Source organism: Neolamprologus brichardi, chromosome 12, assembly GCF_056152115.1.
Source record: "Neolamprologus brichardi isolate AB-2024 chromosome 12, ASM5615211v1, whole genome shotgun sequence".
In the NCBI taxonomy this organism is placed as follows: domain Eukaryota; kingdom Metazoa; phylum Chordata; class Actinopteri; order Cichliformes; family Cichlidae; genus Neolamprologus; species Neolamprologus brichardi.
Window position 1 is genome coordinate 28,466,819 of NC_142115.1, and position 26,726 is coordinate 28,493,544.

At 38.4% G+C, this 26,726-nt stretch overlaps 2 protein-coding genes across 3 annotated transcripts; one reads left to right on the forward strand and one right to left on the reverse strand.

Moving 5' to 3' along the window:
* Positions 1 to 1,850: 1,850 nt before the first annotated feature.
* areg (amphiregulin) lies at positions 1,851 to 6,756 on the forward strand. 2 transcript variants are annotated; one of them, XM_006790002.3, is made up of 6 exons: positions 1,851 to 1,983; positions 2,658 to 2,828; positions 3,039 to 3,267; positions 3,594 to 3,764; positions 5,192 to 5,305; positions 6,454 to 6,756. In XM_006790002.3, the coding sequence occupies exons 1-5, from the start codon at positions 1,947 to 1,949 to the stop codon at positions 5,283 to 5,285; spliced, it is 702 nt and encodes a 233-aa protein (XP_006790065.2). In that variant the 5' UTR covers positions 1,851 to 1,946; the 3' UTR covers positions 5,286 to 5,305; positions 6,454 to 6,756. The 2 variants fall into 2 exon arrangements, with proteins under 2 accessions (XP_006790065.2, XP_035763301.2); XM_035907408.2 differs by having other exon boundaries at positions 2,658 to 2,804.
* An 11,889-nt stretch (positions 6,757 to 18,645) lies between these two features.
* On the reverse strand, positions 18,646 to 22,640 carry LOC102800275 (granzyme A-like). Its single transcript, XM_035907399.2, has 5 exons — positions 22,577 to 22,640; positions 22,265 to 22,406; positions 19,947 to 20,085; positions 18,892 to 19,161; positions 18,646 to 18,807 (listed from the first exon to the last, which is right to left on the reverse strand). Exons 1-5 carry the CDS (start codon positions 22,638 to 22,640, stop codon positions 18,646 to 18,648), a joined length of 777 nt encoding a protein of 258 aa, XP_035763292.2.
* Between the last annotated feature and the right edge of the window lie 4,086 nt (positions 22,641 to 26,726).

The window sequence follows — 26,726 nt, forward strand, 5'->3', positions numbered from 1 at the left end:
TAGGCTACTCATGCAGTGAGTAATACAGTGGGGGAAGCCCCACTAAGCTGCATCTTCGTGTGTTCTTTAACAAACAAGTCTCGTGTCTATCACGTATGCGTTTGTTTTGCTTCTCAAGTCAGGTTTGTGTTTTAGTTTCTGTTATATTTGTATTATTCGCTGTCATTTATGCTCGAAGAGTCGCTTTCTAGATGGAAATGCCGACTATTAAGGCTCCAGATTGAAAGACCACATACATCATTTAAGGGCATAATTAAGGTGAAATTTATAGTTTTCAGGAAGATGCTGGAGTTGCTTTTCTGCCATTAATACTAGTTGGTAAAGTTGCAAGAATTCATCTTCAGGGCAATAAATTTAAGAAGCAGATCTAAATAAACCGAGAACTGAATCAGCTACAAAAGGCACCATGTAGACAACAGTGTACATATACATTAAAAAACTTTAAGCTGATACTTCACGTGGGAAATTATGCTTTTAACGGAAAAGTAGAGATTCAATATCGGCAGCTAGTAACATTGTAACAGTGTTGTGAAGATGCACAAAGACATCTAATTGTATTTTTGTGTTCAAGTTTTCATCCTGCGTGCCTTTAGCTTGACAGCAGTGTGTTTACTGTGGGTGGCTGTTATGAGGTGCTTCTCTCCTGGCTTGTGGCAGACTTTCCACACATCCATATCTCATATCCTCAATGTCATTACACATATCCAAACAAATTCCATTGCGTGTTTATCCTCAACAAAGCGTGCCAGGAGCTCCAAGGCATTGTTACAGAATGAGATGGAGTAGTTCCCTGCATTCCTAGCAGGTTTGTGTTTGATTCCACTAGTGCATGACCGATGGGACAACCTGTATCTGCAGACACAACAACATAAACAACACACCCTTGTGTGCAGCTTCCCCACCCAAGCCTTAAGGTCTCCTCTTAGTTACAGTGTACAGAAATAGTAACACTGAGTATAATTTGATAAAACACACACACATAATAATTCAGACAGAACCACAACCCGTCGAACAAAACGAAACAACAATAAAACAGAAAGCGCTCATTGTTACAGGCAAATAAATAAAAACAGGTAACAAGTAACACACACTTAAAAAGATTATGTTAAAAAAGTATCTTATATCTCAGAAAATAAGACACATTCAGAGGTGTATTTTCTAGAAGCCAGCCACAATTCGAAACAAGCACTCATAGATACTCTTTTTATGACCCCTTACTGCTCTCACTGTAATGTAGCATTTTTTTTAATTTTATCTTTGTACCTTGACTAAAGTGTAGCTATGACTTGATTACAGAAAAAGGTGTGTATAGTTGCTGTCAATTAAGAACCCAGTAACTTTACTTTTGTGGTTTGCTTATGATTTTGTCTAAGATTAGTCAACACTTTGGCCATTCAATAAATGACACATGATGGCCTAGAAAGTTGTTTTCAAGTTAATGTTGAAAAGCTTTATATTATCCTGGTATGTGTCTTATCACTACAGAAGGTATAATTAAGGCCATATAAAGTCAGCCCCACGGAAGTAATAAAAGTTACCAAACAGGTGATAAAAAGCCAAGAGCTTAGTGACCCAGTGTCGCCCACGCTTATTATTCCCACCTGAACGTGAGGTGCAAAATGTATTGCCTGGGGCAGATGAATTAGTAGACACACACGAATAAGCCACACACACACAAGCACAATACGTTTTTTACTCTCTCTCTCCTGTGCTCTCTCTTTGCTCTCTCTTTGCCTCATGCACACACACTCACAAGTGCACACACACACACCCATCTGTTTCCTTCAAGTTGAGAAGCAGGCGTTGGTCTATAAAAGCTGCACCCAGTGGAGGTGAAGAGAGCAAAGCACACTCTCGATCAGCGGGGGACAAAGACACACTTCGACACCTACTTACACACACGTTAGTGCAGGACTATCATACACAAAACACTTGCTTCCTGGGATATGAACCCTCTCATCCTCACCTGTTTCCTGTGCTTCGGTAAGTCTGAACTTGTACTTAAAAGTGTCTGTGTGTTTGTGTGTGTGCGCAGATAGTTTAAATGACTGAAATGAAAAGAGAAATGCAAATGGCATGACAGCAAGGCATGGGTCAGGGGAGAAAACTTGTATCCACAGGCGAGGACTTGTCAGAGAGGAGAGAGGTATTTGAGAAATTTATTTTTTGTCAGAGACGCATCTAGAGACCAAACTATTACCAGACATTGTGCAGGAGACACACCAGACGCACAGAAAGGTCATCATATTTCGAATACTTCATTATCCTTTCACTGAATCCTATTCATCACTGGTGCAATACAGTCCTCAATGTGGACTGGTTGTACTGGTTTAAGATTGTTCCCAGCAGAGGAAGGTGAAATAATGAGTCAGAGGTAAAGCTATATGAGCACAATTTCTAAAGAAAGTAACTCACACAAAGTTCATGGTAAGAATAAAAAAGGAAAGAATGAAAATAAATGACTGCCAAGACTGATTTCTAAAATAGTTGATCAGCAGATCGGCAACTATTCACGTCTTTTTCTATTTATAGCTCTGAAAGAGTGTTTTTCACAATCCAAGATGTTGATCTGGATCAAAAGAAATAAACTGTGACTTAATTGTGTATTTCTATGTAGATTTAATGTCTTATTCGTTTCTGTTGGCTTTTTTCTGTAGTCTGCAGTGCTCTAAGTGCTCAGGGATCTACAACCACACAGTCAGGTGACCAAGTTGGAGTGACTGTCGACCTGGCCTCAGGGGAAGGCCTCCAGAATTTGCACAGCGATGATGAGGGGTTGGAAGAGGACGTGATTTCAGGAGGAGGTGATGAAAATGTCAGCTTCCATGGTACAAGGGAATCTTTTATCTGAGTATATAACTGTGTGATTTGTATATCTCTGTTTCTTTTAAGAAAGATGAGTATATAAAATTGTATGAAAGTGAAGTTCTCTTGACTTTAACAGCTTCAATTGATTTAAAAAAATGTTTTCAGCCTTTAAGTCTAGGGAGTTAAAATGGCACCCTAAACAACTGCAGATGCTTCCTTTCCTCGTACAGACTCGCATCCCAACAGAGATGAGAAGAAGAAAAAGAAGGGCAAAGACAAGAGGAGGAACAAACACAAGGGCAAAAGCACAACTCCTTTCAGACCCGAGCACATGGTCTTCACTAGTGGACACACATCCACTCTCAGGACCAATGAGGATCCCTGCAACACCTCCCACCTGGGCTACTGCATTCATGGATACTGCAAGCACATAGACGGCCTGCACGAACCAGTTTGTATGTAAGTACAGTCCTGGCCCCATTGTATTTTTGCATGAGAAAATATGAGCTCTATGGTTGGTACAAGCATGTGGCCTTCTCTGAATCGGAACTAAATCATGTTTGGGATCATTTGCAATCATCAAAATGAATGATGTAGACACAAAACCCCCAAAACAATTATACTGTTAAAACCACTGCCTCACCTGAACGTGACTAATAGGCAGGTTCAGACAGATTCAAGTTATTGGAACAACTTGAAAAAATCATTCAAACACTCATCAATATCTGATATAAAAGCCTCTTCATTGAGTCATTACACTGATTTCTTAACTCTTTTTTCTGCAGATGTATGAAGGGTTATGATGGAGAGCGCTGTGGGATCCAGACTCTGGGGACAGTGAAAAATGAGCCCACCGAGACCGACAATGCTGAGCTGGTGCAGACGGTCTTAGTGGTCATCGCCGTGGTTCTTTCAGTCATCAGCTGTACCGCCATACTGCTTATGACCTGTGCTTAGTGAGTTTGAAACTGTCACACAGCCAAACACACAAAAAGACACACAACAACACACACTATTTGGTGGTAAGGCTGAAGCAACCAAAGCATTAGTTTCTGGCTGAAGGATTTTAAAGTAAGTGGATAAAATTCAAAACATGAAAAAATTAGTGGTAACATAATACATATATCAGAATATGCCAATTGTTATATATGTTATATATAACAACATTTTAAAAGAAAAGAAAAGCCTCTAATTTGGCCTTAATTAATGGTGCCAAAATTTAAAATTTAGCCTTCATTTAACTTTTCTCTTTTCCTAGATATAGATAGGTCTGGGTTAACCGAGTATTTTATTGTATTAGTATGAGTAACCCATCTTCAATTCACTGATGAACTCTTAATAGTAAACTTAAATCTTTCTTTTGTTCCCAGTTGTAAAAGCAGTCAAAATACAACTTTACAACTTGAAAAAAAAATCCTCATAGTTGGATAGTGGGTTTATTTTTACAGCAATAAACCCGCCATTGTTAACTGAGGAGAATGAGGTGCAGAAAAACCTAAATGTAATGTCCCCACAAACTCACCACTATCAGACCCCAATATACCTGCTATCAGTGTGACCAGCTTCACCAAAGCTGGAACAACATTTAGACAAAGCCTGATTGTGGTGATTTTGTGAAAAAGTAATCTTCTTCTTCTTTTTTACATTTAAAGTATTGTAGAGAAGATTATCCAATAAACCATCCACACCCCATGAATCCCAACAGAACAAAGGTTACGCTACCAAGATCCAGGCCAGAAACACTTCCTGGCATATGACCACACTGACACATCAAAAAGTACATTAACACACCCGAACACACCCAGACTTTAGAGTTATTGCTCACCACTTTGCCAAGATCAACTCAAATGACTTCTACAGCTCTAATGGTCATTCCTGTTCCTACAGCACCATCAACGGTGTCACCTCACTGTTGTTTTATCAGAAAGGCTGTAAGGTCTTTTGTATTACTCAAACTTTTTTTGAATCTTGAATTCCTGTAACGGTATGACAAGCAATGTATTACATAATCACAGTTTCTTATCAATATGTAATGAAATCAAAGGTATTATTTGAATTGTGGACAGGGTCAATAGTCCATGATGGTGCAAATAAAACAAGCAGACATGCAATTAAAGCTTTACAGCCACGGTTAGTTATACTCAGTTGGAGAAAACGAGAGAAAGTAGGACTTATTTCTGTGAGTCTGAAACTTAAATAGCCATATGCTTTTTATGTGCACAGCCCATAGAAATGACAGTGAAAACGTCACCATAAAATGTATTTATCTCTATAAGACCATTACCATGTAGCTGGCACTGCAGTCCTGGCTTTCAAAATCGCTGATTCTTTCACTTATCTGAGCTGTTTGGGCTTTTGATACTAATGTTAAAGTCTTGTGTAGTTACAGGTCACATAAAAACTTCCTGGCTTCCTACCTTGGAACCGTGTCAGAGCAGGAGAAGCTTCAGAAACACCCTGGTGACGTTGTCGTTTGAGAGCGTTAAGTTACAATGAGGTAGGTGCTCCTGAGGTTTTGACCTCCTTATGTGCAAACCAACACGTACTCACTGTACTTATTGTTTATACAACTCAGTGTTTATTGCACCCATAAAATAACCCATAAAAAATAAGAATAAAGATATAAAACAATACATACCATGAAAATGACAACTACGACCTTTACCAAGCTGGATAATGTGTCAGTGCTGTTGCAGTAATGCCATCAGTGCAGCAACATTGATATAATCTTCTCGTATTTCTGGCGCTGTATGGTTTCGTGATGTATTTTTCAACTATGGTCTTGCTTAACTCCTTAGAGGAGTGTGTCTAGCCACTGATCACATGAGTCTAAGCCAAACAGGAAGGAGTGGGCTCACTGAATGACAGGAGCGCACGTACGACTGTTGTTGTTGTTGAATACATGCATCATGCAGATCAAGAGAGATCCCTACTAGAGGCATTAGTCGGGATTAGTGAGGGGTGTCTCCACTTGTTCCATCAATGAAGTGAATAGCAGCGTAAAGAGAAACCACACGCTCATTTGTACACATTCACCTGCGTGTCCTGAACAATAAGAGTATTGACATACTGACTTTGCACGTGATGCCCTATAAAGAGATAATTACTCATTAAATCTTACGGAGCAGCACATGCAAACATGCATGATGACTTTACATGTTTGGAAACAAAACACTTTAGTTTCAAGATATACACAGTGGGGACATGCCGTATTCTCTTCATAAGCTTTTTATTGTGGCAATTTAGGAATTGCTGAAATACGGGATTTCTGTTACACTGCCACAATGAAGCATGAATGAATGATGACAAAAATGAGTGACTAGACTGAGGGAAAGTAATTAAAAGGGACAATAATCTGTCCAGATTATTTAACCCTTTTTATTTGCGGTTAAAAAAATATTTTTATTACTCTTTATTTGTCAAATGACATAAAAATCTACACAAATTAAAATAAAACATATCTGCACCATTATATTACTCAGTCATAGCAAAAACACCACAAAGTGCAATATCAGAATTGTAGATTTTTGCTTTACATAGCTAAAAAAGGATTGTATGTAAGTTTCAAAATGAAACTATTGCATAGATTTCTACTAAAACATTAATTTATGTATTTTTTGACCTTGCATTTCTGTCTTTCCACAGCAATGCTAAACAGTTCAAAGAACTTGGCTCTGACCACCCGAGAGACGAGAGAATAGATGGCTTCAATAGATGCTGTGTAAAAACACTGTCCAGAATTTATTAGAATGTAATTTATTTAGTACTATTATTTATTGTTAACAACTATATACGTATCTGTACGTTGGACTACTATTATAATATCTTTTATCTGTGAATGCTGAGGATGCAGCCTTTTGATGTTCTCTAGTTTTGGTTTTATTTATTGTACTGCTTTTGTTATAGGTCAGAAAACACTCTTCATTTCACTCTGGAAAAGGGATGGAATATGATCACCAATAAAATGTCTCAGTGTTATGTGAAAATGATATTTGTTCGCTCATTTCTGCCTTAGATTTATATTTACATTCCTACCTCTGGAAGCATCCAGAGTCTCAGCAGCTTGTTTACATGAACAAGGGAGTCTTGTGGACAAAGTAGATAAGAATAAGCATGAAAGTACTTCTCCAAAAACTGACATCATCAAGGTAATCAGACACACATGAGGGCAATACAAAAGTAGGAGAGACTGGAAAGTTGCCTTTGGTATGTGTTTGTGCTACAAGCTCAGATTTACCATTTCAGTGGTAAATCTTGTAAGACCAACATATTTTTAATATATAAAACAAAACATATCAAATATAACCTTATTTCACTACACCTACAAGCATATGAAGCATTTCCTTTGCAAAATTTACAACCGTGAGAGAACTTTTGAATGAATGTTCAACGTGCTCTTGCACTGTCTAACTGATAAAAAGAAACAGGGGTGCGTCTAGTTTGAGCTATTTTTTAGAGTGCTTGGGTAATTTAAAAGTCTCTCACAACACAAATGTAGGGAAAAAAACATAATTATATGGTTCAGGACAAAGAAGACTAAAGCACATTGCGTAAAGAAAGACCAACTGTTTCACAGGCAGATTTGGCTGCAGTCACAATGCATTCATGTCAAAAGGACAAATGTTACACAAACTTATCTGGATAAGCAGAAAATCGCTGGAGTTCATGCTTTATACTCAGCTTTAAAAAAAAAAAAAGAGCGTGTTAGTAATGATGACATTTTCAATTCAATCTCATCACTATAGTGACACCAGGTTACAGTGGTTACATATCATTTTTCCACAAGCAGGCGAGTCTGATCACTCGCACACTCGTCATATAAATTAGACAATGAAATCTCAGGCAAAGGTTCAATGTCGTGAGAGTTTTTATTTAAACCTAAACCATGATTTTACCTCTAAACATATCCTTTCAAGGCCTTAACTTAAACATTTTAATACCTAAACCTAACCAAACCCAGCAAAAAACGTTACAAATTAAAGTAAGACGAAGTACAAAAGAGAAAAATATTAGACACATTAGTATGTGACAAGTTGCTGTGAGAGTGTGTTGAGTTTGAACGTATGAATCTTGCGTCACTTGACTCAGTTCCGGGAATAGTAAGGGAGTGATCAGCAAGGAAACATTTATGACAGAAGACCTTACTTCTGTTACTAAACACAGATACTTTAAATGTTCATATCTGCTGTATTTCAGGGGTAGAATCACAGTCGCTTTACTACATGTTTTGAAATTGATTTGTTAGATAAAAACTATTTGTGGCATTGCTTTTTGAGATCACAATATCTGCAACCCCATTAGGTTTTCCCCTATCTTAAAACATGACCTTCGTTTAGATTAAAACTACATACTTGCAAAGTTTTAGAACTAGATTTTGTAGTTTTTGTGGAACTTTGTTGACAAAATCTGCCCACAGACTGACAGAGCTGATGTAATCACAGACCTAGCCCTGGGTGGCTGTCAGGGATGAGACAGTGCAGGGTAAAGACTGTGCATTGAGTGGAAGATTCACATTCAGCTCTGTTGGGTAATGTCTAAAAATGTTCTTGGCCATATAGCATGTATGGAAATGATTATACATTATACAACCTCAGTATGCAAAGCCCTTTTTGTGGGAGTTACCACTACAGTAGGTGTCTCCTGCAGGATGGCATTTTTCTGTGATGACATAAATACACACAAAGGCAGACAAACAAAATGAAAAAAATAACAGGGCCATCATGGTGGGTAAATACTGCTCAAAAACATTAAAGGAATTCCAACTGGGCTCCACCTTGAGTGTCAGTGGCTACAGGGCCCAGTAGAAGACGTTGGCCACCTTCATGAAGTCTGTTTTCTGATGATTTGGTCAGAGAAATTCATAACAGTGGCCATTGGCATGTATTAATGTGCCATCCTGGAGGAGCTGGACTACCTGTGCAACATCTGTAGGGTCCAGGTATTGCCTCACTCTACCAGTAGTGACACTGATCGTAGCCAAAAACAGTGAGAAAAGATGAAGAGGGAAAAATGTCAGTGGCCTCCACCTGTAAAACTACTCCTGTCTTGGCATTGTCTCATTGTTGCCCCTCTAGTCCATCTGTTGTTAACTGATCACATCAATATCCCAGAAGTTTGAATGACTTGATCTTTTGATCAAAAAACACTCTATTTTTTAAGCTGCATATAACTTATTTATGCACCAGATAATAAACCTTGATGAAGGGAGTCATAAAAATATCACAACTTAAACTGAATGAGGAACTGGTGTGTACAGAGGCCAGTGTCCTATTGGCTGACCTAGTCTGGTAATCCTTTGCTCCATAGTTGTTGGTCAGACCACATCCATCTTTAGAACTTTGCCATTTGAGCTCAATTTTCCATCTGCAAAATTCTTACTGTAATTTGCGCTTGTGTGAAATTAATGATCAGTAAGCAAATATCATATAGACCAGTGGTTCCCAAACTTTTTTTGCTAGGCCCCCTTTGTTTTACAAGAAAAATTTATTTCACGATTTTCCCCTTGTGGGACTAATAAAGGTATATCAAAAAATCTTTGCGCCCCCCCACCACCACCTAACACCCCCCACACAAACACAAACACATCCTCCAACCACAGACACCCATATTTTGTTTTAAAACTCCATTGCGGTTAATTTCACACCTCAAACATTCAGTAAACACAAATAAAAGTAAACTGCAATAAATTACAGGTAGTAATAAAATACACTACTAACTCTTTTACACTATGTCCACACCTACACGGGTATTTTTGAAGATATGCTTCACCATATTTTCTAGTCTTTGGCTTGGAAGGAAGTTGGTTTGGAAACATATTTGGTGACGCTTCATCTCCTGCTTTGCGTTTGTGTGGGAGCCCCGTCAAAACCTGTCCATTATGCTAGCAGTGTCCGTGGACCCCACACTTTGGGAACCTCTGATATAGACTATAATATAGACAGTGAGTTTAGTATGTCTGACGTTTGCAGTCTAATGTGTTGCTTTCTCATTATAATTAGGATATACAGATGGAAACTGTCAAGGAATCAGAGGAAGGAAAAAACAGAAAGTCCATGTGGCGGGGTGTCAGTTGCAAACACACAAGAACACGCGATTATAACAAAGTTAGTTTACATTTTGTGTTAGAACATTTTTTCTTTGTCAAAATTTGTAGCTTTTTTATGCCATATTATAGACTGACTTTAAATAACTTTTTACTGTTACTTAATTCTGGTACTTGTCAGCAGCTTCAGTGTTACATTGTGTTACTGTCACGGCTGGCGGGGTGAGCCGTGTGGTGTGGAGGAAAAGGAGGACGCAAAATGCATACAGCCGACTGATGATATGAGTGAGAGTTTATTTACAAGGTGGCAGTGGCAGAAACAGGCAACGAAGCGTGAGAAATTACTAACGGAAACCTAAACTGGGAGAAACTAAAGAGCAAACCTGAAATCTTAACGAAACAGAGAGCAGAGCAGAGCAGAGCAGAGAGACGCAGACTAAGGAGCAGGATACCAAGAAACACAGACGAGCCGACCAGGAGCACAGGCAGACACGCACTATAAATACACACACCAGGTAAGTAGGAAATGGCAGACAGGCGGGGACACAGCTGGAACTAATGGACATAACGAGACACAACCCTACAAAGTAAAACAGGAAACACACAGACTGTTTTACACAGCCAACTGGGGACACGATCAGAACGCAGAGGAGAGACACAGGTAGGGATGATAGAAACACACAACTCAAACCCTAAGAACAAATACAAAATCAGAATAAACTAGAAAAGTGATAATAATCAACTTAAAGCGCTGGGTCACCGACCCAGGACCATGACAGTTACACTTATATACAGGTGGCAAAATTACAGATATTCTGTACCTAAGTAGAATTACAAATTTGTGTTAAAATACTCTGGTAAAAGATAAAATACTGATTCAACTTATTTACTCATGTAAGAGTGAAAAAGTAAAGCCTCTGAAAATGTACTTAAAGCAAGAAAGTGAAATGTAGCTTTTTTGAGGATGTTTCTATCAGCTATTTTTTGGCAAAGTGAACTGAAAAACATGCTATATTAAAATAATAACATCATATAAATAATTTTAAAGTTATGTTTGAGTAATTTTTAATTCTAGTGAATTTACCCTGTTATGTAGAACATGAGTTGATACAAATACAGAGAACCAAGAACACCAAAGCCACTGTGCACCACTACATTACTGGTAAATTTACCAAAATATGGAAAAATAACCTGTTTATACTGCACTAAATTTCATGCAACCTTTATATAACGCAAAGTTAGTATGCTTCAGTTTGTTTTGCAGTATGTTTCACGATCTGAAAAATCAAACCTTCACATCACGTACATATCCAATGTCTGATTTAAGAAAAAAATCAAACAAAGCAACAGAACATCCTTTACATCTTTGTAGGAGGGCACAGGTTTTAAAACGGACTTTAGTCATCTTATCTTTGGGCCATTGCGCCAAAGCATATTTGTTTGCACTTTAACTCACAGATAAAGATGCTGAATCACCTCCTGAGATAAACGAGCTTCCAGTTTCAGTTATAAAACAAGGCTTCACTCTATGCCTGCGGTGTTGCGTCACAAGTGAAAAAAGGCAAGGCAAAGCTCCTCCAACTTGGACATGTACCCAACTCTAGGTAAACATTTACTCTGATTTTATGTGTGTGGATGTGTGTGTATGAGACAGAGAGAGACAGTGATAGGGAGGGCTATTTAAACATGACAAAGACACACAAACATTGACAAGATAAGTTTGTATGGGTGTGGCAAACTTTGATAGTTTCACCTGCATCGAGGTGGGCCTGTGAGCTTTTGTGGGTGCCCATGGAAACAGAGTAAACACAAAAGCAGGTGTCTGGTCAGTTTAATTCACTAAGAGCTCAAATAAAAGACATGATGGAATTTGATAGGTGTGGTATGTTTTCCCCCTTCACCTGTAAAGGAACAGGACTGATACCAAGGTAAGTAGATTTTATCTCTTGTTTTTAATTTCTTACACAGACTTGCGTTTCAGGTAATGTTTTAGTCAACTGAAAAAACCAAAAAACCAAACAGATCAAATTAAATAATAATGACTGTGTTTTAACACAATACAGAGATTATATTTTGAACCTTAGTTTTGTGAATGTGGACACATTCTTTAGCACACCTAGCACAAATAAAAATTGTTGCATGTTTACTGATAAGATATTGTAAACTAACTTAAGCCTAATAAACGAGATAACATGAAATAAAGTAAATAAAAATAATAATTAAAAAATGTGGCCATATAATACTAATCCTTTCCTCTTGGAAAGATGAGGCTTAAAATTTGCAGGTAGTTTTAAAATCTATCTATAAGTAACTACCTGAAAATTTTATGATGCTGCCAAGGGCGTAGATTTGGTTTTGGCATTGGTGGGGACGGATGATTCAACCACCGAACCCTGCCCTGTTTTTTTTTTTTTTTTTTTTCCTTTTTGTCTTTGCTTCTTGATAAAAAAAGGAGAAATTTACTTGCCTACATATGCTATTCTACATATGTAGGCAAAACAAACTCGGGATCTTGCAAAACTTTTGCGAGATCTCGCAAAACAAACTCGGGATCCCGCAAAAGTTTTTGCGAGATCTCGCAAAAGTCCGTCTTAATTTTTTTTTTCTCCCATGTCCCCTGCGGGGCGCCGTACTTGGCAACAGTGAGAAGGAAAAACTCCATTTTAACAGGAAGAAGCCTCTGGCAGAACCAGGCTCAGAAAGGCCATCTGCTATGTCTGGTTGTGGGTGAGGGGAGGAAGATGGGATAAGTCTGTCAGGGCAGGCAAAACATCACAATCACAAGACCAGTAAGTGTTCAGCTGGTGGTGTGCTCACCTATTTGGTAAAGGTGAGAGAGTTAAAGGGCCTCACAGAAAGGCGCCAGCATCCTTGTGATAACTACAGCCACACCTTCACAGTGCTAGAGCATAAAGGTGTGCGGTTAGAGCTGTCACCCTCCTGCATGGAGTGAGAGGATGGGTACTGAAAGAATGTGCAAATCAGCTTTCTGAGGCCTTCACAAAGACATGAAAACCAGAAACTCCTTGACCGTGCACTGCTGTTTTTGGAGGAACTTTTCAGTTTTTCCTGTCCCAGCAGAGCTGCCAATATCATGAAAGAACATACAAACCCAGACATGACCTGTCAAAGCTGCTGCTCTCTGGAAGACAATTCATGGTCATAAACAGATTCAAGAACAGATTCTAACCCCAGCCCATTTTCACTCCCGAGGCATAATATACTGACGATTTGTCACATCCCGCTGCATCCCTGAGGAACACCAAAGTGTGACCTTCTGCATTCTTATGCTACGTGCCAGGTTATGGATAAATCCAGTAGAATGACACTTCCAGAGTAATAGACATTCCAGCCATATATTCCAGCCCTAACCCTAACCATAGCCTTTTCCCTAACGTTAACCACGACTTTCATGATGTTAGATAGTGTTTTCCAAAGTGATTTAAGTAAAATGAACGTACATGTGTAGATTCATTCCAAATGGTTGTCATGTGTCCTCATTTTTCTGATCTCCCAATATAGAGACGTGTTGGGTGCCCAGAAGTGTAATATACCACCGATTTGTCACCTAGAATAAAATGTTTCGCTTTGGGAGTGAGAACGTGTTGCTCACCCAGAGCCTTGCGAAAACTGAACAATTCCAAAAGTTTAGTTTGATGGGGTGAGGATGGTCTAAAACTTTTGACCGGTAGTGCAAATGTTCCATATTGTATATGTACAATATATCCAAATGCAGTAACTCAGCTGCTTCATTATACTCTATAGTATTATATTTCATTTTACTTGAATAAAATGCTTAGTTCCAGAGCTCTGAGGTCCCCCTCATTTTATTTGTGATGTTTTTCATACGGTGTTTGTACTACCACATTGAAAAATTCTTGTGGACTGGCATATTTGTTTAAATAGTTATGCAATTGGTTTATGTTTGCATTGAGGCCAGTGTGTATTTGTGATATGCAGATGCACTGTGTTAACAGCCATTGCACTTTTTTTCTTGGTCTTCATGCAAAAACTATTCTGCAGTTTGAAGTGTGTTGTAAGGTGGTTGAAAGATTTATGCCTAATTTATGTTTCCATTTGTAGAGGGATTTGCCTATGGACAGCATACAGAGAGGGGTATTCAACTAATGCAAACATGCCCCTGTGCAGTCCTACAAAATTCCAACATTGCGTTGCTTGTTGTGAATGATCCTGTGCATTGATTGAATGCGGTCTGGAGGACTAGTGGCATGCATTAGGGAAGGGCTGGGTAGCTGAGCTTACCAGGAATGGGAGAAGAGGGAATCAAACACCATTCATCAAAAAATACATAATAAAAAGTACAAACAGTGGCTACCAAGGAAACATTTTGTTGTTTTTAACACTTGGTTTCACTTCAGCTCTTATAACTTTTCTCTTCTATTCAGCTAGCTGATTGACCAAAAATAGCTCAAACGACAGTAGTCTACAGACCAGTTGTACCACATATTTTTGGCACAGCCCCATTGGAAAACAGACACTCTCTGCAGGTGGAAGTCCATAGCTACCCACCAACTGCCAGTGTGCGATTCATATTTTGGACATTAGTTGTGTTGTTTTGCAGTGCATACACAACTCTACATCACTATTTTCATATGAATTCTTCTTAGTCACTTGCACTAAAGCCAGAGTGTATCCAAACAATGCTGATCATCTGTTGCTTTTGTTTGCTTGGCTTTTTGTTGTACATCTGTCTTTTACAGACTGTTTTCCTTTTCAGGAAATTGCAGCATACAGGAAACAACTGTGACTGGTGGATGCAGGCACATGGTAAGGTGCTGATTGAAGGAGCACTTGATTTGCTTTTACTTTGCCCTTTAAGTAGTAGTATTGATCAAATCTTGCTAATTGTGGAAAATCCCAAATACTGACTAAATTTGGTTTATTGTGCACTGCAGAAAAATGTATTAATGTTGCCACAATAGTCAGTGTTGATCAAAAATGGCATTAATCAGTTTAACCACTTGTTCATATGTTTTTAAATGATTAGTTTTCTAGTTTCATTTGCTAGACTGAAGGCACACAGTGCTCAAACCATATGGCAGAGAACACCATCTAGTGGTGTAGTATGGAAACTGAGAGTCAGTGTCACAGTGAGTGCAAGTTACCTGCATGTTTCATGTTATGAATCACTGTGATTAAACAGGCCACAAAAATTCAGAGCCTACGTGGTGTGACTGTCTCTGATCAAATGCTCATTATGAACATTTTACAGCTGTGGAAGAAGTATTCTATTCTAAATGCTATGCTAAAACATTAACACTACAGCATAGGACAATTCTGTATAAATAAGCTTTTATTAAAATAAAAGTTTAAATGTTCTGCATTAAAATATACTGACTACAATGGGCCTCGAAGACAGTTAATATCCAGTTGGCACGATGAACAGATTGAACTTCGTGGGAAATTAACACTTGATTAAAAATGTTTTTTTTGCACACAGACATGTTACATGTTTACAGATCTGTAGAAATTATTTTGTGGTCTTCAGTGACCACAACTAAATTCAAGATTCAAGATATTCAAGAAGTTTATCGTCATATACACTGCAAAATACAAGTGGTTATGCAGGGCAATAAAATCCTTACTTTGTAGGTTCCCTTCACACAAATAAAAAGACCACTAACTAAAATAAAGAATAACTGAGATAGAAAATAAATAAAGTAAAACAAGTGCTTATGGTAAATGGTAAATGGCCTGCATTTGTATAGCGCTTTACTCAGTCCCTAAGGACCCCAAAGCGCTTTACACTACATTCAGTCATTCACCCATTCACACACACATTCACACACTGGCAATGGCAAGCTACATTGTAGCCACAGCTGCCCTGGGGCGCACTGACAGAGGCGAGGCTGCCGGACACTGGCGCCACCGGGCCCTCTGACCACCACCAGTAGGCAACATGGGGTTAGTATCTTGCCCAAGGATATTTGACATGTAGCCAGGAGGCAGCCTGGGATCGAACCGCCGACCTTCTGATTAGTGGCTGACCTGCTCTGCCACCTGAGCTACAGCCAAGAAAAGAGACATTTGAGTTGTAGGAACCCCCAACTCCCGGTTTTTCCTGTCTGTGGGTGACTCCATGGACTTTTAATGAGCCTCTGAGGAGAAACATCTTCCAAGTTCTCAGTACTTCAGTTGGGGCCCGCTGTGAAGAAGCCTGTAGTATGTAGCTTGTAGTCAGAATTTAGTTGGTGCAACACTGTCACAGTGGTAATATATACAGAATATGCAATATTAAAATGTTTATATTGTATGAAGTTGTATTATGTTGTATATAAATGTACAAAATTGGGAATTACAGGTTAAAGATAATTACAACAATTAGTCAGTGATTCAGTAGCCTGGTGGCCTGTGGATAGAAACTGCTTTTTAGTCTGACTGTCCTTGCTTTCAAACTCCTGTAGCGTCTGTCAGATGGCAGGAGTGTGAATTGTGTGTTCTGTGGCTGGGTGCAGTCCTTAATATATTCTGTTCCCTTTTTCTGATCTGGGTGTGCTAAATGTCCTGAAGTGGTGTGAGGGGTACTCCACAGATGAATTGTTCCGTTTTAATATAACGTTGGAGAGCCTTCCTGTTGTGGTGTGTGGTGCTGTTCCCTATGATGGAGTTTGTCAGGATACCCTCCACTGTACATCTGTAAAAGTTGCTGAGCGGTTTGGACGTTAATCCAAATCTCCTCATCTTCTGTAGGAAGAAGAGTCGTTGTTGAGCCTTCTTGATGATCTGCTGTGTGTTATGGGTCCAGTTGAGATCCTCGGCACCCACATCAGTGACCTCTCCACCCGAGTCCCGTTGATGTATAGTGGGGCGTGCTGGTCTCTCCTCATCCTCGAGTCAATAATCATCTCGTTAGTCGTCTCAGCATTTAAGAAACGATTCTTTTCCAGGCACCTGCAGGGGCGTGATTGGGAGGAGCGGCCTTACGGAGCTGAACCTGAGGGGTGTTTTGTTGTTGGACTTCTGTGCAAACCACAGTTTGGCCATAACAAACACCATGTTCAAACATAAGAGTGTCCATAAGTGCACATGGCACCAGGACACTCTAGGCCGTAGTTCGATGATTGAGTTTGCAATCATATCACCAAACGTGCAAGCATATGTTTGAGACACTGGGGTAAAGAGAGGGGCTGAGCTGTCAGCTGATCACCACCTGGTGGTGAGTTGGATCAGGTGGTGGGCGAGGACGCTGGACAGACCTGACGTGCCCAATGGGTTGGGAATTCCGGCTCTTTTTAGAGAACGTTGTTTTGTTGTTTTTTTTATTTGTTTATTTATCAAAATTTCTTCCCTGCTTTCTTCATCTTTTTTTGTATTTGCTTTTTTTGTTTGTGCATTTTCTTGTGTTATGAATTTTAATTTTCTTTATAATGTTTTTAATTCAGTTTTTGGTAAATTAAGTGAAGCACCTTCTAACTTTGGTTTAGAAAGGTCCTGTCAAAATAGATTTTATTATGAATAAAATTATCATTGTGCTGCTCTCTACTGCAGTCAACTTGTCCTGCTCTTCTGCAAATGTATCAATATTTATATTCATGGGTCCACATAGCTACTAATCAAAAAGTGATGTGTTATGTATCACATGGTGTTGCACCACACATGAAACAATAAAACCTTGAATATTAATTTAACACCTGTGGTCAAATGTATCATAATGAATAATAACTACATTGTGTTATTTAGGAAAAGAAGAGGGCTTGAAATGATAATTGAAAGAGTGTTGGGGCATATATGATATATATAGATCATGACTGCATGTCCTCTGAAAATGTGCACGCTGAGTAAGTCCTAGTCATAGTCTAGTGGGCTTTGGGGAAATTGTGCACTCTTCCTGTATAGAAACCTAGCATGTGTCTGCTGTGGTGTATGTATAGGAGTAAAAAGATGACAGAGTTACAAACAATGAAAGAAAGAGAGAAGGATTAATGCCTCCAGCTTTATTATGAAGTAGAAGGTTTATAAAAATATCTTATTGTCATGGTCCTGGGTGTTTCCCAGTGCTCTCTTGATGTTATTTGCTGTTCTGGTTTCTAGTTTAAGTCACTGTCTTCCTTGTGTTCCATGTGTCATATTCTTTCAGTCTGTCTCTCAGTGTCAAGTCCTCGTCTTTTTAATTGTCTCGTTTCCTGTTTTATTTTGATAGTCCCCGTCCTACATGCAGTGAGTGTAGTTTTGCTTCCCCTTCTCTCGTTATGTATAATTTACCCCAGCTGTGTCTCCCTCCTGTTTCTCATTCCCTGATTGCTCCTGTCTGTATATAAACCCTGTGTTTTATCCTGCGTGTTACTGGTCTGTCTGACTTACCTCCCTGCTTCATTCTGTTTCTTTCCCCATGTTCTCCTGTAAATTTAGGTTTGAGTTTTGTTTTATTAGTTTTCTTGGTTGAGAGTCTTTCTTTCTTCTGTTTTTTGCACCCTCACTTTTGGTTGTGTGTCACCCTCCTGCAATAAAGCTCACTCACATCTCAGCCTTGCCTGCATTCTGGGTCCTTATGTCTCCTCCACAAGGCTTGCCCCACAAACCGCAAACTTATGGGGGTTTTTAAGCAGAGATAGATGGAATAAAAAATCAACATAAAAGAGCATGCTCAAAAAATATTTTTCATAGATGAAAAAGAATTTCATCAAGCTAACAGAAACTGAAATATCAGAAAATAGAATATGAAATGATAAAATGGACAATGGTCAAGTAAGCAGACTACATTAAAAGCATGGACATTTAATATCAAAGAAAAGATTTGCTTCTTGCTCAGCTTGTATAGACTGACACCTGTGGGTTCATAACATTTCTGAGGATTGCATTGTTTTTTTGATCCACTTGAGGCGTTTCTCTGAGAGAAACGAGTAGACTCCAGGTTTTTTAATGATACCACAACCTCTTCCAAAAGAAGTGATGCCAACCAGCACTCCATCGCAGACGATAGGTCCTCCTGAATCCCCCTGACAAAAGAACAAAAAGGTGTTGAGTTGGATGGATATTTTAATATAGATATTTACTTCCTTACATACTTTCTATATACTTACTTGACAGGTATCAGCCTTTTTTCCACTATTTGAACCAGCACATATCATGTCACTGGTGATAACTGGGTTGCGGTTGTAATAATCACGAGAGTTGCATGTCTGTCTACTGACCACAGTCACATTGACAGACAGGAGAACATCTGATGTTTTGTTGTTTTCAGTTTTTCCCCATCCAGCAACCAGACACTTGCCTCCAGCTGGAGGGTCCTTGACAACTTTGGCTAACTGGAGACATTGTACTGTCTTGGTTTGCTTTACTGGTTTCTTCAACTGAAACAAAATTAAAAACAAAGATATTGATAATGACTATATTAACTTTAGAGAGCTGGCCTTAAATTTTGTATATATACAGCACTGTGCTACAGTCTTGAAACACCACTCATTTATTTTGTCATGGTCGGCTCCCCGCAAGGCTACATGTGTTTTGGTTTTGCTCTCTCACTGCTCTGCCTGGGTGGAGCTCACGCCAAACTTCTGCTTTTGGACCACGCACCTGCTCCTAATCTCGGGCCACTTCTTACGGCAGTGGCTCTGAGCTCCTCATTGCTGGACTATTGAGTTTGATACGTTTGTGTAAATCCAGCTCGGTGAATTCTAGTGTGCTTGTGTATGAACCTATTTGTGACTTTCGTCTCTCTGTGCTTAGACTTCCTGAACCGTGGAAACTTAAACGTGGATGTTGGCGGTTTGGAGTGGCGTGCATGTGGAACTCTCAAACAGAGCGAGCGAGTGAGAAGGATCTGATTCTCTCCCTTAAACCTACCCGGTAGACCACTGGAACCCCTGGCTTTCCTCCCATCTGTATATATATTCTGCACCTGGTGTTTTGTGTAAATAAAAGAACTGCTAACTTGTGATTCCAGTCTGAGCCTGAGTCGGATCCATTTGCCGTGACATATTTGTACATTTTGCTTGGAAAATGTATAAATAGGCACAGCGATTTATTGATTTATCCATACACACACAGAAATACATCATATAAGATTAAAAACAAACGTATTCACATAAATGCATCTTTTTTTAACTTGGTTTCAGACAATGAATGATCACTTTACCTTGAGCAACATGAGGTCATTCTCCCTGGATCCATGGTAATAGTCAGGATGAGGAAAACGTTTATCAACCTTTTGGACCTGCTTAGAAGCGCTTTCTTTTTTCTTGATCGAGTGTGCTCCCAGGGTCACCTTACTCATACTGTAGAAGAAAAGAAAAATGTATTAGTGAAAGTTCACTTATAAAAAAGATTAATAGGTCAGATTAACCTTTTTAAATAAAACAATTATAACATTATCATAGCTGCACAGTTATTTCATTATATGTGTATTATTGTATATAGTTGGTTTATGGTTATTTTAGAGACGTAGATAAAGCTGCATGGTGTTTTCCTCCAGGTGAAACATTTTTAACATTTTTCAGTTATGAAATTTCTGAGTGCAGTCTCTTTCTATGACAGTGATTACCACACTGTTTAGATAAACATTTAATCTTTTTTTTCTCATTTGGATTATGGCCAACATCAATATTTGATTGATTGATTGATTGATTGAATCTTTATTTTGAACATGTTAAAAAAGTACAACAACATAGAATTAAAAGAGACAAATAAACAAAGCAAAACAAAAAGAAAACGAGCAACCACAACTACAAATAACTTTCATGCTCAAAAAGGAGCAGGAAGAAGCATAAGCTTATTTAATCCCGCCCCTTTTCCACTATCTAGTAATCTATAGACTACAGAAATACCTCCTTGCAATTATATTTTATGTCATGTGTATTTTTTTTATTATTATTATTATTATTTTTATATATATATACATATATGTTTCTATCTATCCATACATACGTATATACACATACGCACATATACACATTTTCAATAACCCCATTAACACCTCAAAGGATACACAACCAACAAATATATATATACCCATACCAACATACCCATGCACCCGCACACACATGAAAATATTAGACAAGAACACCCTATCAAATCTCTACCTCTTCCCTGTACCCTGTAAAAACCATCTCCTTAAACTGCTTTTTAAACTGCGCCATGCTCGGACATTGCTTTATATCTTTACTTAGTCTGTTCCACAGCTTTACTCCACACACAAGAGATGCAAAAACTTTTTAATGTTGTACGGATACGAGGATGTTTTAAATTTAATCCCCCCCTCAAATTGTATCCCCGTTCCCTTTTAGAAAACATTTTTAGAATATTGTCAGGAAGCAGGTTATTTATTGCTTTATATATAATTTGTGCAGTGAGAAAATGAACCAGATCTGTGAATTTTAGAATTTTTAATTTTAAGAATAGTGGATTTGTATGATCTCTGTAACCAGTTTTATGGATTATCCTTATGGCCCTTTTTTGTAATATAAAGATTGATGATAGCGAACATTTGTAAGTATTGCCCCACACCTCTGCACAGTAATTCAAATACGGTGCAATCAGGGAACAATAGAGAATGTGGAGTGATTTGTGGTCCAGAATGTGTTTTACTTTACTCAAGATTGAGACACTTCTTGAAATTTTGTTATGTATATGATTTATATGAGACTTCCAGTTTAATTTATCATCTATAATCACACCAAGAAACTTATGTTCAAGTACTCTTTCAATTTCCACACCATCTATATGAATCTGCACTTGTGCATTTCTAAGGGAATTCCCAAATAAGGTTATTTTAGTTTTACTTAGATTTAGCGATAGTTTGTTCCTGTTAAACCATTTTTTAATTTTGCACATTTCTGAAGTAATTGTATCCAGCAGCTCCTTTAGATTACCCCCAGAACAAAAAATATTTGTGTCATCTGCAAATAATACTAATTTTAATATATCAGATGCCTTACAAATATTATTTATATAAATAATAAATAATTTTGGACCCAGTACAGAGCCTTGTGGAACACCACAAGCAATGTCCAAGCATGATGAGGAATGGACACCCAGCTTCACAAATTGTTTCCTGTCACTTAAATAATTTTTCACCCATTGCAGTACAACCCCCCCTGATCCCGTACCGTTCCAGTTTATTAATAATAATATTTATGTGCAATGCAGACAAATCTACTTGTGTTTTGCAGGCTTTTCTATAAAAACAACAGACAATATGTTTGATGCCAATTTGATTTGTATCTATGATAAGGAAATGAAGAAATTCTAAAAAAATAAAAAAATATGACAATGATTAGTGCAAAATTCTCTGTGAAGATATAATACCTACAAGAATATGGACAAACATTTTTACATTAATAATTATAATAAAGACTTTTTCTTTCTGATCTCTTGTGAAATCTCTTTATGTATTATCTTTCACACTGTCAGTTAAACATAAATATTACAATATTGTGATTTGAAAAGCGTTCCTACTTTTTGCAGTGGGCAGCTGTCAGGACCCACTGTGGATGGATTAACGTCCCTCCACAGAAAGATTTTTTGCTTTCCACATAGGCCATGAAAGGCAGCGAGTGTGGCTCGACTTCTTTCCCTCCAATAATCTCAGACCCACCACCTAAAACAAAAAGAAAATATCCATCACATAACAAATTCAGCAGATGATGCAGTCAAAAACAGATGAGTGAAACAAATACCCTTTACTAACTGCTTTTGTAATGCCGAGTATGCATTCTGCTTATTTAAATGAATGAGAAAATTGTCAGTACCACATAAAATATTAATCACCTGGCTGGATGATCACGAGGAGCATGCATGAAACGAAAACACTGAAATAACTCTGGCAGAACATTTTGCGCTTTGTCTCTCGTAGATGTTGAATGCACTGAAACCGTGACGCTCAGCTTTATACAGAGAGCTGAAAGGATGTGGTCTGACAACTGAAATGAACAAGTCAGCAAAATGGGCTCCTAAACGATTCTAAGGTTGTGATCAAATATATCATTACCCCATTCACCATCATCACCACCACCACCAACAACAACAACAAGAACACACACATATACTTACCCACTTTTTGACCGTGAGAAATTTGACTCGGTGTATTTCCCATGGATGAATATTTCATTATCATTGGCTTGACTGTTAAACTAAACTTAGATTGTTGTAATTTTCATTCTGTGCTTTAAAAACTTCCATATTTCATGACATAGTGTCTGTGGTGAGGCATGGTCAGCGGTGCCGTGCGGACGCACCTGCATGGCATCCGCAATCACGCCTGCCGTGTTAAAAACACGGGGAAGCAGGGGTTGTTGTGAGTTGTGGTGTGATGAATGTGCGGCGGACAGCTGAGAGGTGCAGCCGCGTGTGCAATAACGATGGCTTTGCCTAACACTCTCTGGACCTGCCGTGTCTCTATCACACACCACTCATTCAAACTTATGGGACAATTGAGAGAAATGTGTAGGCTGGTCAGCAGGATACAGCTGAGACTTAATTTTTTAAAAGTTACTATTCAAAAACCATGTTTGGACAATGTGTAAAGCAAACTAAAAAATAATTAGTTTGTTATGTTTGTACTGTTTACTAATAATTGTTCGACACTGTATTGCCAACAGTATTTGTTTGTCTACCTTCACACACATATGAACTTGAGTGACAGTAAAACAGTAAAAATATGATGTCAGCCCGCACTTTGCAGGTATAACAGCTTCAATTCTCCGGGGAAGGCTTTCCATAAGGTTTAGTAGTGTGTTTACAGGAATTTTTGGCCGTTCTTTCAGAAGTGCATTTGTGAAGTCAGACACTGATGTTGGACTAGAGGCCTGACTCGCAGTCTCTGCTCTCATTCCTCCTAATGATGTTCTAGCGTATTTAGGTCAGGACCTTGTGGATGTTCTTCCACACCAAACTTGCTCATCTGTGTCTTTATGGACCTTGCGTTGAGCACTGGTGTGCAGTCATGTTGGAACAGGAAGGCAACATTCCCAAAGTTGTGTATTTAATACATATCTAACATATTTTTAAAAAGGCACTTATTATCTAGTTAGTGGTGACTGGTATTCATGGCCGTTGGCCATGGCCCTACATTGCTCCATCTGTGGCATGTGATCGCATGCAGGAGGCACTGATGGAGGCCACAACTAAATTTAACTCCACTTTGACTGAAGTGGTGAGTAGGTGAATGAATTACAGGGTTTTTTAAGAATTAGAACCAGAATACCTTCATAATCCCTAAGGAAATTATGTGGGTTGCAGTTGCTCCAAGAGAATAACAGTAACTAACAGTGACTAGTGACTAAGTAGACTAATTAAAGTAACTAATTAAATAATACAATATATTATAAAGTTACCAAATATAAGAAATAGCTCTAATATATACAAATAGCTCAATTATAAATATCCAGAATATTACAAAGGTGAGACATATGTGATTGACATTTTACTCTAACCTTGTTATTTTACTGTAGAGCATGTGCAAAAGGGTGTAACTACTGCACTGTGTACTGTGCATTAGATGGAGGAGTTGTACAGGGAGATGGCCACAGGCAGGAATGATTTCCTGTGTCATTCAGTGGTGCGTTTGGGTAATCTCAGTCTCTCACTGAATGTGCTCACTGAAAGCTATGATTAGCTAGCACGTTATGGAGCAGGTGCAAGGTATTGTCCAGCATTGTCCTTATGTTGGAAAGTGTCCGCCTCTCTGACACCACAGTAAGAAAGTCCAGCTCCATCCCCACATCATTACTGGCTTTGCCAATCAGTTTATTGAGTCTGTTGAACACAATAAATATGTCACAGTGGGGTATGCCGGTGTGCGAGCCTTCATTAGGGCTGATGACAAAAAGTACAAACAACATGAACAGTGACGAGAACTAAACTAACACCTAAACTGGAAAGAACTAAATGAAAAAAAAGAAAAGAAAACAGTGAAAACTATGAAACCACAATGAAGACTATGAATACTAAGATGAGACGTGGATGGTAAACAGACAACCTGACATCAACAAAGGAAGACAGGGGACTTAAATACACACAGGAGGTGATCAGAAGAAGTGGAAACACAGAGGAAACAGCTGACTAGAACGAACATAATGACGCCACAGAGGAAGTGAAATAAAAAACAATGACAAAGACAAACAAGACTCTTTCAAAATAAACCAGGAAACAGGAAAATAACAATGATCAAAGAATAAAGCTAAAACACACAAAACACTGGATCGCAAACCCAGTTCCGTGACAAAATAGACTGAGTGGGTCCTGGGTTCCTCCAGGTGAACCACAATGCCTTGCCTCATGTAGCAAGAGATCCAAGAGGATGAAGAAACTGATACTGCCCCCAGTGAATTTTGGTTAAAGAGAGACAAAACCTAGCGCAAAAAAGATGTAAACACAAAGCGCGCATCCGCGCTCTGTGTTTACGTTGTTAAAATAGTTTTGTGAGCTTTAATCTGAGATTCTGGCCTTTCTGGCAAAATGCATTTATATTTAAAAGTCAAGTCAGGATTTAATGAATTGATTTCTCTTTATTCAAGCTACTCACCTCTCTCTATCTGCCTGCACTTTCAAACGTACACACGAAGGACTACAGGAATATCAGAGTTGCAGAGGCTTTTCTTTCTTTTTTCGACACTGCAAAGAACTCTAACTAATGGTATAGTAAGAAACTGAGCGTCAGTGTCACATGAAGCTCACGGTCTTACAAGTAAAGATATTATTTATAATATTTTCGGACAGTTCATGTTACAGTAATGCTGAGATGTATTTAGAGGGCTAAGTAGATTGGTTACTTTCCCTTTAGGATCAATAAAGTTATTCTTATTCTTTAACTATTCTCTAACTTGCAGTGTAGCTAATTGTTTGTCATCAGCAGACAGCAATGAAAGAACAGCAGCATTTAAGGTAAAACGTCTAACTAACAAATTGAGACTGCCCCTTGTCATGGATGACACTTGTGGTATGTCGTGACATTTTGCACTCTTCCTGTGCAGGGTCTTAGCATTATTTTTTGTGGTTTGCTCTTAGTCAGAGGCTCATTATGCTTGTTCTTCTAGAAGTGAATGTCTCTTATGTTGACATTACTACAGCTCTCTTTTGCAGGAAAGATTATTACAACCTAACCTACCTCGGGGGGGGGGGGGGGGGGGGGAGAAGAAAGAAGAAAATAAATTACAAGATATCATCTTTACTGTGTAAGTGATTTAATTCCACAGCCATTCACTGGTATCTGGTTACAGTGACTCCAGAAATGCTTGCAAAAGTACGGGACAAGTTTGCCAATCATATGGACATATGTCACATGTCTGGAGAGAGACATATTAAGTTCAAGTACTGTATTTATAACTTTTATTAACTATGTATCTTAAAATGTAAGGTGGGCTCTATGTCCATTACTTTGAAGAATGTAGCATTCTAAAATCGGATATTTTTTTATATGACATATATTATGTTTGAGAAATTGGAAATTTGAAAGAGCTATAGTAAAAACAATGAAATAAACAGTGATTCCTTTTAAAATTTTGCTTTATTAGAAAGTAGAAAAAGAAAAAAGTGTAGTCAAAAAACAATACAGAAAGTAAAGTAGAAACAATGCAGATTTAAGGCACTTTTACATTTGCTTATCTTTTCAGGTGTGAAAGCTATGTACCCATGTTTATGTATGGTGTGCAATGACAATTGCTAAAATACTGGACAGTCAATCTTTTCCTACACAATACTAAAAAGACTGGTTATAGATATCCCACCCAAGTTCCTGCAAGGGAAAGGGTGATGATCCAGTTATATGATGTTTAAACAAACGCCTGTTCATGTAATAGATGTGCTGATACTTTTAATAGTCTGTAAAGATTATAGCAAGCAAGGAACCTACTCTATAAAAGATGAAACAGAAGCCATTAAATGAAAAATAATAGATCAAGTGGACCCAGCAGTGGCATGT